The 13447-nt window shown below is 39.0% G+C and overlaps 1 protein-coding gene across 1 annotated transcript in view; it reads left to right on the top strand.

Annotated features, from left to right (window-relative positions):
* The first annotated feature begins 375 nt into the window (after positions 1 to 375).
* The window catches only part of LOC149210104 (uncharacterized), a 110906-nt gene continuing 97834 nt past the window's right edge, over positions 376 to 13447 (top strand). The window contains exons 1-3 of the mRNA XM_089398871.1: positions 376 to 1855; positions 3276 to 3518; positions 3615 to 3731. Coding sequence (XP_089254997.1) covers positions 376 to 1855; positions 3276 to 3518; positions 3615 to 3731 — 1840 coding nt within the window. The remainder of the gene's footprint in view (positions 1856 to 3275; positions 3519 to 3614; positions 3732 to 13447) is intronic.

Genomic DNA, 13447 nt, shown 5'->3' with positions numbered 1-13447 from the left:
ATGTCTATGGCCCTCAGAAACTAGAGGCCAAATTGCTATTACTGAGATCTCTATCCAACTTGAAGCTAAGATATCCACAAGCAAAAGCGATCTTCGGAGGTGATTTCAATATGATCACTTCGCTCATGGAAAAGAGAGGAGGTATTAGAATGCTCAACAGGGACACTGAAGCTTTCATAGACTTCATTAAATCGGCCAAGCTGGTAGACGTCTTCCCCAAGAGTGGAGCTTTCACTTGGAACAACAAAAGGGGGGTGATAGGCAAATAGCCTCTCGACTGGACAGATTTTTAGTGACAGAAACTATTCTCCTGGAAGGGATCACTGTGGAATCGGACATACTTCCCAGTGGAGGTCGGACCACTGGCCCATAATAATGACTGCGGCCATCCAAGGCACACCCAGAAATAAGCCATTCAGATTTGAAAAGTTTTGGCTCAGTCATCCCGAGTTCATTCCGAAGATTGATCAATGGTGGAAGGAACCGTTAGGCATAAGAGGAACCAAAATGTTTCTTCTACAGGCTAAACTTAAACACATCAGAGCCAGACTTAAAGTCTGGAATCAAGAAGTCTTTGGTAACATATTTAAGGAAAAAAAGAAACTGGAGGAGCAAATGGAACAAATTCACAAAGGATGGATCCAAGGCAACATAGACCAAGAGACTATGAACATAGAACAAAAGCTAATGCAAGACTGGCAGTTAAGATGCCAACAGGAGGAAACACTATGGAAGCAAAAGTCCCGAATTCAATGGCTTAAGGAAGGCGAACAGAACACAAAAAATTTTCATAGATCTGCCATTGATCACAGAGGGGCTAACAAAATATTAAGCATTAAAGATGATCAGGGAACCTCTGTTCAGACTCACCAGGAAATCTCAAGCCTTCTCATAAACCATTTCAGCCGGATTTCTCGGGAACCAGAGATTGACAGAGAGGAAGCCATTGAGGAGCTTCTAACTTCTATCCCCAAGCTCATCACGGAGGATCAAAACAAAGCTTTAAATCGAGAAATCACATTGGAAGAAGTGGAAGAGGTTGTAAAAGATATGCCTAATGGTAAAGCACCTGGGCCAGATGGATTCACCATCGACTTTTACAAAGCGTGTTGGGAGATAGTCAAGATAGAGGTTTTGGAAGTGATCGAGGATTCACGGCGCTCCTCTTCAATCCTCAAATCCCTCAATTATACATTCCTTGCCCTTATTCCAAAGGAGGAGGAAGCTAATACTCTGTCGAAGTTTCGACCAATTGCGCTGTGCAATGTCTTGTACAAGATTATTTCTAAAGTCATTGCCAATAGACTAAAACCAATTCTTCCAGGTATCATTTCGGAAGAGCAATCAGGCTATGTAGAGGGGAGACAGATTTTGGACAACATCTTACTAGCACAAGAGATGATTCACACTCTCCGAACACAGAAAAAAGCAGGCATGCTAATGCAGTTGGACCTATCAAAGGCTTATGATAAGGTAAACTGGCACTATTTGAAAGTTATTTTAGAAGCCTTCAGCTTTGCTAAACAATGGATAATCTGGATCCTAGCCTTGGTTAAATCCACAAGATTTTCAATCCTGGTTAATGGAGCCCCAACAGACCAATTCACTCCATCCCGAGGTTTAAGGCAAGGGGATCCCTTATCCCCCTTTCTGTTTGTGATTCTAATGGAAGGTTTAAGCAGACTAATCAGTAGAGCAAAAGAGGAAGGAATCATTCAGGGACTCCAACCCTTGCCCACTAGCCCTGCAACAACACATCAACAGTTTGTGGATGACACAATGCTACACGACACGCCCTCGGTCAAAGAAGCTCTTGGATTCATAATTATTCTCAATCGCTTCAGTAAGGCCTCAGGTATGGAGCTTAATCTAAAAAAATCTTCCATTTTCTTTTTCAATAAGCACTTAGCAGTTCAGAAAAATCTCTCGACCATCCTAGGCTTCAAAAGCTGCAACCTCCCTTCAAGATACCTCGGCATTCTGCTGACTAACAGACCCTGGCAGAAATTGCATTTGGAAATAATTTTAGCCAACCTAGAGAAAATATGTCATCATTGGACACACAGAACCCTAAAATTTGCAGGCCGTCTTGTCCTCACCAAATCTGTCCTCCAGGCCATTCTGCATCACATGCTTTCCATTCTCCCAGCACCTAAAAGGGTTCTTCAGAAAATGAGAATCATCCAAAGAGCGTTTCTCTGGTCAGGTAATTCAGGGAAACAGAAATGGTCTCTAATGGCATGGGATAAGATCTGAAAACCCAAACACCTAGGTGGGTTGAATCTGAAGAACCCATTCATAGTTAATTGGGCCTATGGAGCAAAGTTATGGTGGGGGTGGCTGAAGGAACCCAACTTACCTTGGGCCAAACATTGGAAATATAAGTATGCACACAATCACAGTCTGCAGAATTTAATCAAAATGCAAGAAACCACTGAGGGCTCTCCAATTTGGAACCTGGCTAGAACTAACCGGCACATAATTTAGAAGTAGAGTTTTTGGGAAATTCGAGACGTAAAGACTGCCCTGTTCTGGGAAGATGCGTGGCAACAACTACCTAAGCTGGAAAGCCTTGAATTCTTAACTATCCAAAGAAGAAACCAAGAGCTAGGGAGAACAACAGTAAACCATTACTGGAAACCTAATGAAAATGACCAAGCATGGAGAATTTGGATATTCAGTGACACAGAACCGTTGGAAGGAGAAAGCAACAATTTAAGAGCACTAAAGACAGATCTGACTAAAAGAAAGATAAGTAAAGCACGGGAGACTGACAAATTATGTTGGGGCAAGCTCGAGGGGGGCAACTTCACACTCAAAGAAGCAAGAATCTATATAGAAGGGACTGAACATGAAGAAAAATTCAACTGGCACAGTAAAGTGTGGGATGCTCAACTTTGGCTGAAGATTAAAACTTTCCTCTGGCTCTTGATGCACCGAAGAACACTTACCTGGGAGAACCTTAGGAAAAAAGGGTTCAACGACCCATCACGTTGCCCCCTGTGTGGAATTGAGGAGGAAACCTTGAATCACCTCCTCAATACTTGTGAATGGAAAGACAGCCTCTGGAATTGGATGGAAACCATTCTTAAGAGAATGGACAGGGTAAGGAATTCAATTCAGGAAACCATAGAGAATTGGAGGCAATTTCTCCAATACCCAAATGGTTAATACAATATGGAAACTTATCCCAGAGTTTATAGTATGGTTGGTATGGAAAGAAAGAAACAAGAGAGTATTTCTAAATGAAACCAGAAACATAAACTTTATTAAAGACACAATTCTGCAAAACATCAGAGAAACAGTTATCTCTAAAGGGAAAGTAGAACAGGACAAGAACATCTCAATCTCGGACTTACAAATTCTGAAGGCATTTGGTATTGAGGTTGGAACCATCAAGGTTTCATCAAATCAGCGACAGCAACAAAGCACCGATGTGAATACCTGGATTCCTCCTCCGATAGGCTTTCATAAACTCAACTTTGACGGAGCCTCTCGGGGAAATCCGAGGCCTGCAGGTATTGGTGGTGTTCTTCGGGACAACAAAGGAGAAATTCAACATATTTACAGTCAATTGTTGGGTGAAGGAACTAATAATGAAATGTAATTTGCAGCTTTAGAGCAAGGATTAAGAATTATCAGGCGCTTGAAAACAAGAGCCATCATGGTGGAAGAGGATTCTCAACTAGCGATCGTGGCAGCAAGAAGAATGTATTCCGGAGCCAAACCGAGTAAGGCCACGAAGAATTGGAGGCTTTCCAAGGTCAAAGAGCTAATAGCTGATCACCTCTCATGCCTTGATAGAATCATACTACATGTAGTGAGAAGAAAGGCGAACGTAGTGGCAGATCATCTGGCCAACTACGGGATCGATAATCACTTAGCCTACCCGGACACCTGTTGGCATGAGGTCACATGCACCGAACTTCGGAGTAAGTGCACTCTTCTATCGAGACAAGACATAAGTTAACAGAAGAAGTGGTGCAGGGGTACGAAATATTTCTCCTTAACAGTGAATGAAGACAACCAATTGGAGGAACATCAGGCGGTAGACCCAAGAAGTACAAAAGGAGAAGTGGGAAATTACCCACAAGGACAAAGTGCATGGACTGATGCATCCATCCAACAAAAAATATGAGCAGCAAATCACAAAGGAGGACACTTGGCATTCCACAAATTGGCTCAAGCGTGGCAGAGTTAATACTAAGGATACGTATCATGAACAGGAATTGGGAAATCAGAACAGCAGTTATTATGGCAGGATATGCGCCTATCCGACGATGAAGTGGGAAACCTTAGGCCAGATAAGGCCACCCTCTACTATAACCAAGACCTCCCACTAGAAGATAGAAACACAGCTCTCCCTCGACATGCAACATAGCAATAGTTTTGATATCAGTAGTTTCATTGTTTTGCACTCTGCAATAGCAGTATGGCTCGTGAGGGAAACCGAAATGTCTCAGCTAACAGAGACCTTCAAAAGGCCCTGTAGGCCTATGAAACTCGAACTTCCCAAAAAGAAAAGCGCAAGATCGAAGAGCTAGAAGCAGTTGTAGCAGAGGAGGAAGAACATCTGGAGGAGCAAGATTTGGAGAAGGAAGTGGAATGGATTCAAGATCCGGGAACTGCAACCACTTGAGCTACACAATTTGTACGAACCCAGACTGAGATGTGGAGGATGAAAACTATGCTAGCCAAGGTGCTTAGCATGCAGGGGGAATACATCAATCAAGCACATCAGGCTATCTCCCTAATTTCAATAGAGCACACGCTAAACTGGACGCCATAGATTTCAATCTTAACGCCCTGACTCAGGAAGTCGGCACACTCTCACAGAAAATGAGTGTCCTCGTCAGTCTCCTTAGGCACTCCATTTGTGAAGATTCCTCAGCTGTGAGTGAGGTCTCATAGGAAGCAACCGATACCAGTCAGGGGAAACGAACCACTTAGCGTGCTCCTCAGCCTAGGAAAGCGACCGCACCAGCCAGCCCGAGTGCTCCAAGTAAAGATTATGTAATCCTAAAGCTGTAATTTCTTTATAGTTTCAGTTCACACTTCTTGTTTTGGCATGTTTTGTTTCTGGTTTCGAGGTTACTGGTTTCTTGGGATTAAGGAGATCCTCTTGGCCCTCCCACTTTCTTTCTATCTAGTCGCCCAAGAGGGTAAATTGTTTTGCAGTCTCAAGCCCCTCTTTAAGCAACCCTGCGTGGTTAGCCTTGGTGTCAAAAGATAGAGTTTTAGCGGCTCATAATCATTTTGAACGGGCAAGGAAGCTTTACTTTTATTTGTGCGTGCATACGATTTTGTATCTTATGTATTTTATGAATTAATATAAAACTGCTGATTTACACAAAAAAACATGCTATATCTTAATTCAATATTTTATTTACATTATTTTGATTTAATAATTTATTATAAGATATGATTACATACTAAAATGAGTTTTGAAATTTTTAATATTATAAAAATATTACCCAAATAAAAATAATGTCTCTGGTTGCATTGTATATGCTTAGGACCCCTCTTCTATAACCATCCAAAAACCCCTAAAAACATGAACTTGTAAAAGTCTAATGGCCCTATTTTCGGGGAAGTTGACATTCAATAAAAATATTACCCAAATAAAAATAATGTCTCAAGTTTTGGCATCGTATATGCTTAGGATCCCTCTTCTATAACCATCCAAAAAAACCCCTAAAAACATGAACTTGTAAGTGTCTAATGGCCCTCTTTTCGAGGAGTAGACATTTAATTGAATTTGCTTTTCTTACACTGCTTTTCTTATATTCCCTCTATGTTCTTATATTCACATCAAATAATATTATATTAAAAAACAAAATAAAGTTTATTTAATTAATAATAAAGTATTTAGAGCTAATTTATTTGGTAAAGTATAATCTCACACATAATATTTTCATATATTCAGTGGTGTAAAAGATTTTTAAACAAACTTTGTGATCATTAAAGTGATTGATGGTGTGTATATGTTTTTTTCTATTGTTTGTGTCCATTTATACTACACAATCATTTAATTATTAATTCAGAATCACAATTGATCATGCGAGGCACTTGATGTCATAGACACAAAAGAAGAATTCCTCTAATCACACACACTATTTGTTAGAAATACTGAGAGAGGTGGGGGGCACTCTCTCATTTTTATTTTTTTAATAGAAGTTAATAGTTGTATGGATTATAGCTTATTCAAAAAACCATATGCAATATCAAAAGTAAGAGCATGTAAATCATAAAACACATCATCACATCAATCACATATTGACATCGAGATTTTAGGTAGACATCCAATGTAGGAGAAAAACATTGTTGATGTCGATTTGTCTTCTTCTTTTATTATAAAGAAAATATTCTTACAATTTCGTACTGGCATAGACTCTCGTTAGCACATAGGCTCCTACCTGTAGGAGGCTACAACCTCCTCTCATTCTCCAAATCCTACTTGAAGGGAGTGACTACACCCTAATCAAGTTTACTGACTCCTACCAGAAGGAACCTCCTACTCCCTCACTAAAGGTGACAACCCTCAACACTTCGTGGAGCACATTTAAAATTTTTAATACTATATCCACCTTTCAATCAACCATAAATAATATGCAGGCCACTATCGACACCAACCATGCACCAAGATACCAAATATTGAATCATTGAAGACAAATACCAATATTGAATACCAACTAAATTACTAAAGAAAATGAATCACTAAATTCCCATTAAACCATTGTAACTAGATCAAGCCAATATACTAATACTGGAAATACCAAGCCTTGAATCAGTGAGTAGCAACATTGAATACAAATATGCCAATCACTAGATCATTGAATATCAATATTTCTCTATAATCGTAACACTGACTAAACCAACGTACCAATACTCAAACAAATCAACACTATGCAAGGTTAAGCCAAAATACTGTCATATTAAACCAATATTAAAGCCATAAAAGGTTTTTCCAATATCATTGTCAAAATATTCAATTAAGTAGAGGTCACACCCAAGTACCAAGTAACAACCTTGTGAGATGTCAAGTTAACCAAGTTATAACACAACATCAAATCATATCATGTCAACTCTTGACAAGAGATATATAGAACCCTAACTATCAAATGCCAAGCCATATATAGTGTCATAGAAACTTGTCACAATCCCTTCTCAATTCTCATCCACAAGGAAATTGTTAAGTCAATGTACAACACTTTGCACTAGGCCAATATCAAAGTCAAATGTAGTATCATTTTCAAGCATCAAATTCATTAAAATAATAAGGATGGAACACAGCCAATAAGTAAGATCAAGTTCCAAGCTAGATCCTTCAATTAGATCATATGCTTATCAATCCTTGACTACTTAACAAGATATCATTTGTTTCTATCTGTCATAAATCTTATCAGATTTCAAGCCAATACTCATCAAACTATTCAATATGTAAAATTTTTGTCATTTGGCAAGAATATAAAGTCCCTAGCAAGCAACAACACATTAAGTTCATAAAGGATCATTGTCCCACTTCTGTTACTGTAGCATAATCCACATCAACATTTTCCCTATCAATTCAATAACATACTCATCAAGAAGCCAAATCAACTATTAACATAATCAGCAAAGCAATTTCCCTCATTAACATAACTCAATGCATCAAACCCTTTATAATATGACTATAAGGATCATCATTCAACCAAGTCAAGGTTCAACATATAGTTCATTGTCAATGGTGTTAGTGTCCTATATTATAGTAGTCAAAAACAAGTTTTGTCTTTTCAATTTATTTTGGTAAATGTGTAAAGGTTTTGCTATGGTCTCTTAGAGATCAAGCTATTGGTCTTTGTAAAGAATGTAATATTTCATTCTTAATGTAATTATCTTAGAGTGTGTGAAAGATGATGTAAAAATAGTTTTGGATTCTTTAAAGATTGAGTCAAGTAAGTCTAGGGTCGATGTCTCATACACGATCATGAGTGAGGTCATAATGAGTCTTGTTTTCTCATCATTGGTACAAATTAGTGGGGTCAGTTCATTCAGTTAGGTTTAAAAAATTATCAACTAATTTTTTTCCTCGGTTAAATACCCCTACATGCAATCAAAAATATGCAGGCGAAAATTTGTTTCCCTTTGGCACTGCGCTTGTTGTGAGGGGTAACTTTAAAGGACAAAGGTTTGTAGCTTGAGCACGAGTCTTTAAATAGGTTCCTAACATTGTAGAGGATGTCTTCTACCTGCTCAAAACTTTCAAAAATCTAGGGAATGGCTAGAAGTATGAGAACCATGGAGTTCCTGTGCATTTGGAGAAACATAATGCGTTCGTTGCGCTTTCACACAGTCAAAAGAAGTTGCTGCATTTTTTCAGTGTTTTTGACATCATTTTCAAAATCGTTTTTTGACCAAATGGAGATGAATTTTGAAAACAAAAACACCGGTTTTGTGAAACACAAGCTAAATTATAATAACCTCCTTCATTTTTGTAACATGTGTCATATATTTGAATATTTGAATGAATCATTACAGACTATTTTTTAGATTTCATTATTTCCTGTTTTAGTCATAATACTTGGGCGTGGATTCTAAGGTGATGGAGAATAATTTTTGGAAAAGGAGAGAGGTTTCTCTCAAGAAAAAGTTCATAAACAAAAAACTCCTTCATTTTTGTAACAAATATCATGATTTGAGAGATACGATTTAATATTTGAGCCCTATTTTCCATAAATTTGGTCCCTATTTCATAGTAGGCAGTTTCTAAATCTAATGTAACTGACTCTATCTTTGGGAAATTATTGAGCTCAATCCCCTAAGTCCAGGGATGAGCTAATTTTATATATTCATGAATTTTAGTGTGCAAAGGTTGGTTGGTCCGGTTTAGAGAAGAGACATTATGCATTGCACTCTTTTGCTATATTTTTCAGTGAATGAAAAGACAAAGGCCTAATTTACATGGATTCTTGTGTTAGTTTCTTTGGAGATGTGATTCTTTGTTTTGTAAGTTATCTTTTGTTATCAATCATGCTTTGAAATGTGTCTTCTTGTTTAGTTGAACAAATATTTGTCTCATAATTCACTTCAAAAAGTGCTATGTTTCAGTTTGCTAAACATTTATGTTTTCCACTTGAATGACATTTAGAATTCATCCTGTTGTTTGATTCTCTATGTGTCATTTTCCACCTATATTCTACTCACCCTCCTACAACGAATTTGACTGAAAAATTCCAAAAATACTACCTACCTTGCCCCTGTAGAGGATCCATCTTTCTCTTCATCCTATCACTGGAAAAGAATAAACTTATATGGTTGTATTGCCCAATGGATCTATCCTTTTTGAGCACCATACCTATCCTAATATCTAAGTGAATGAAGTTTTAGACAGAGATAACCCTCTTTGAAGCTGGAAGGGCTAGATTCTAAGCTTCCAAGTGGTTTGTGGCTACCTTTCGATTCCTCTCCTTAGCTTGGAGGAATTACAGAGATCTAGCATAGTGGTTCCATTGTCGGGGAGCAAAAGGTTCCATCTTCCCTGGGAAAGAAACATCAAGTTCTAGATCTGATTACTGATGGTGAACTGTGATCAGACATTATAAGGATGTCAATTATTCATCGGGAAACTCCACTTACAAACAATCTAGAGTTCAGAGCATCTATGTGACCTCCACTAATCAAAAAATTCAGAGTTTAAAGTGCAGATCCGGTTACCTAGTCAATCAAAATGATAGGGTATGTTGAAGACCCTTTGTCTATTGAAAGATTTATAGAATATTTTGATATTTTTGATGATGATCAAGTGGAAGAAGCTTTCGTAGTTTTTTATTTAAGATTAAGAAAATTCTCTCAGGGGAAGAGCTATTTTTTAAAATCATTTGTTGAAAAATTGAGAAAGATATTGAAGCCTTAGAGATTCAAATTCAGTCCCACAATTTCCAATGTTAAAATAAGTCATTTGAGAACCTTTTCTAGCCAAAAAAAATACGAGGTAGTGCTGCCCTATGATTTGTATATTAATGAATGCTCTGATTTTGGACACAAGTTTGATAATGCATAGTTGAAGTTGTTAGCCTCCTATTGCAATAGGTTTCATATTTCATGATTGACTATTTTACATGCCAAATATGTCATCTTGTCATGCTGCAAGGTTCCATATTTCCAAGAAGTTCCATTTTGAAGAAACATACCATTTTTGAAGAGTTTTACAGTTAAGGGAAAGCCAAACAGCTTAATCTTGGCTTCCCTAGGTTTAAATTGCTTGTTTTAGAAGATAGAGAATGAATATCTGTCCAAACAGTTCAAGCTTGGCAGATGAGTAGCTAAGTAGAGAAATGAAGGAGCCCAACTGCTTAATCTGGGCCCTTGGAAGAGATAAGGGTTGATTTTAGATAGGAGGGCAGTCAAAAGAAAAGAGGATAATCAGGGTCTGCAAGTCTAATTGCACCCATTCAAAAGGAAGAAAAAATGCTAGGTAAGTAGGTTGGGTAAGTAGTTTTGTGGTTGCACAATCAAGCTATGTGATCCATTCCATGTTTTCAAGTGTTATATCTATTCAGATCACAATTATGAGGTAGTTTTTCATTTGGAGGAGCTCAAGTGAGGCATGTCTAACTCCCCCTTCTTCTTATTCCCCAAATCATTCACTAACCTCCCCAAAGAGGTCAAGATCTGCTTTATATCTCTTAAGTTTCATCATTTGTAATATCATTGGCCTAAGTAAAGGTTTGCTTTGCTTAGGAGTACTCTTATTCACTCTATAAGTCATTTTTCCCTTTTAAGTAGCCTAAGATCTCTAAACTTAGCGTTGTCTTGTCATTTTCATATTAACTTCTAAACATTATTATGTAAATCCCTATATATTTCCCCTTCGCCTTATTAAAAAGCACTAAATAGCTCCCCTATGTACATATCCCCTCCCTCTGGTTGAAAGATAAACTTGACTATGCTTGGGAATTGCTAAGTTTGCCTGAAACTTAGCCAGAACCCTCGGTTGCCTCTCAAACCATCTTCTAAATGCATTAGGACTCATTCCTATACATAAAATTCCCCTCCAAATGTATAAAATCCATCTTTGGCCGTGTTTTACCTTTCCCAAGGCATAAACCCCTTTTTTTGGGCCATAAACCCTTCTCAAAGCACATAAAACCCCTCTCAAGTGCCTTTGAACTCCTCCAAAGCGTGAAATTCCTCTTTTAGGTTATCAGACCCCTTCCGAGGCCTCAAAAACCCATATTACCCAAAGTTTTGACCCCCCCGCACATAAATAAATGATAAAATATACAGCGGGCCCCGCACCGAAACCTGCCATCTGCTCTGCGTTCCGTCAACCCTCCGATCCGCCCTCCCAGATCCAACGACCCTCGACGATTTTGGAGCCGCCCCGTCACTCGACAGTTAGCGTCCGATAGCACGGTGGTTTTGCCGTCGTACAGAAGGACGCGTGTCCGCCTTTGATTGCATTGGAGCCCCTCTGGCATTTACCACCCTCGTACAGAAGGCGATCTGATAAAACCACAAACCGCCTTCTGTCTCTCCGCCCCCTGATGTCAACGCCACGTCGCCGCTCACGTCACCTCTGCGTCAACCCCCGCTGCTACGTGTCGCTTCCACCACATCTGCCTCCGTCCCTACCCCGCCACCATGTCCTATGCCACGTCACCCTGTCGTACTGCCACGTCACCCTACTACGTAACCCTGCCGTACTAGGACCCACCACTGACGTCATGCTGACGTCATCACCGAAAAAGGCGCGAAGGGCGAAAATCGCAGCAAAGGATGCCCGGAATGAAAAACTGAGGCAGTTTTTGATGCGCGATTAGCGCTTAGCGCTAATCACGCATCGCTAAGAAAAATTGATCAAAATGGAGGGCTTCTCATGGCTCAGCTACCTGCAAACCCAAAAATTCGCGAAAGGCAACAGGATTTCTTCATGTATGTTCATATTCAATCGGCCAGCGCCGATAGCATTCCAGAGGCCACAAAAAGCATTTGCAGCAGTTATTTTTGCCTTGAAAGGGCAGAAAAGGAGCGACTTGACAGTTTCAAAGAGTATCAAAGGAAAGATGAAGCCCAGACTCAACTAAAGAGTATCAGTGAAGCAGCAAAGAGTATCAGATCGGCAATATAAAAGCAGGTGAACATTAAAGGCCCCCAAGCAAAGTCAAAGAAAGAGGTGAAGCCATTTAAGACTCTCAGATCACAGTTAATGCACATCAAAACCACTTAAGGGCAGGGGATCAAAGCCCAAAGCACAGTTATGGCTAAATGAACAGCACAGAGCCACAAGGACACCCTATTAACTCATTTTTATATAGCTACCTCCAGGACAGCTCAGATAAATATCTTCTTGCATTAATTCCAGGACAAGATTAGATTAAAAAACTCATTTCCCTCATACCTGTTTAAGGTCTGCTGTAATAGATATTTTTGGATATTTTCTCCATATAAACCACCCTAATTCATTGTTTAAAGGGTTGGTTGGTTGATAATCCTCATTCGAGACTTGCGTTGTATACTTTGAGAGCTCTGTAATCAAAGACTGCTGGAATGCTTTGGATGAAGAACTGACTGTTGTGTTATTTAATGGCCAAAGAGTGACTGTGGAACTCCCGTGCTACTACATGGCTCAATAAGTGTTTTCCTAACTCTATTTACAGTTTACATATGTTTATGCCACCATTGTGTTACCATCTAAATAGCAAGAAAGAAGAATAGCTTAGGTTTTGCTTGACTGCACCCTATGCTCAGTTCCTATTATTTCTATTTGTTTTCTTCAGAAATGGTTATAAATATGCATACTTAAATGATCATATTTACCCTGTTTCTTTCACATATGACTGTTATTTAGGAATTATTGACTGCTCCTAGACAAACTTTCATTCACCTTCCCTCTCTGTTAGCTAATGAAAGATTCTTAGTTGCCTTTCATCTTTGACCTTCATTCATCTTTATTCTAGCCTGATATTGTCCTATGTGTAGCTATCCTGCTCTGTATTCCTCTTGTGACCAAGAAAATGCAACAGCAAGCCCTAATCCATGACTCCATGCCCATTGGTTTGAACTTCTCACACTATGCATCCCAACTCCCCTTGAAAACATCATCCTTCCCACCAAAATCAAAACAAAACCCATGTACACCATAACTAGCCTAAAATCATGCCAAAACAAAGTTAAATTATAAAGAGAGAGCCCTCTCTGACTGCAGGTAGGCTAGGACCTGCAACCCAAGGATTGGTTTGTGGTTACCTAGGTGATGAGCCCCAAATTTGGTAACATTTTGGGCTCATTTGGCCTAATTATCCTTGTTCAATCCTTCATTTTTCATAACTTATGCATTATTTTTTAGTATGTTTATGTCATTTGTACGAATAAGGGTAGTCACTCTTCCTAGGTGGCTAACACGTGCTCATTTCAGGTTTTTTGACATATGTTGGATCAAAACCGAGCAGTCATAGGCTAGGAGACA

Source organism: Pinus tabuliformis, chromosome 1_2, assembly GCF_031772625.1.
Source record: "Pinus tabuliformis cultivar Carrire ecotype Pingquan chromosome 1_2, CPIR1, whole genome shotgun sequence".
Classification (NCBI taxonomy): Eukaryota; Viridiplantae; Streptophyta; class Pinopsida; order Pinales; family Pinaceae; genus Pinus; species Pinus tabuliformis.
This window is presented reverse-complemented; position numbering and strand designations above follow the sequence as displayed.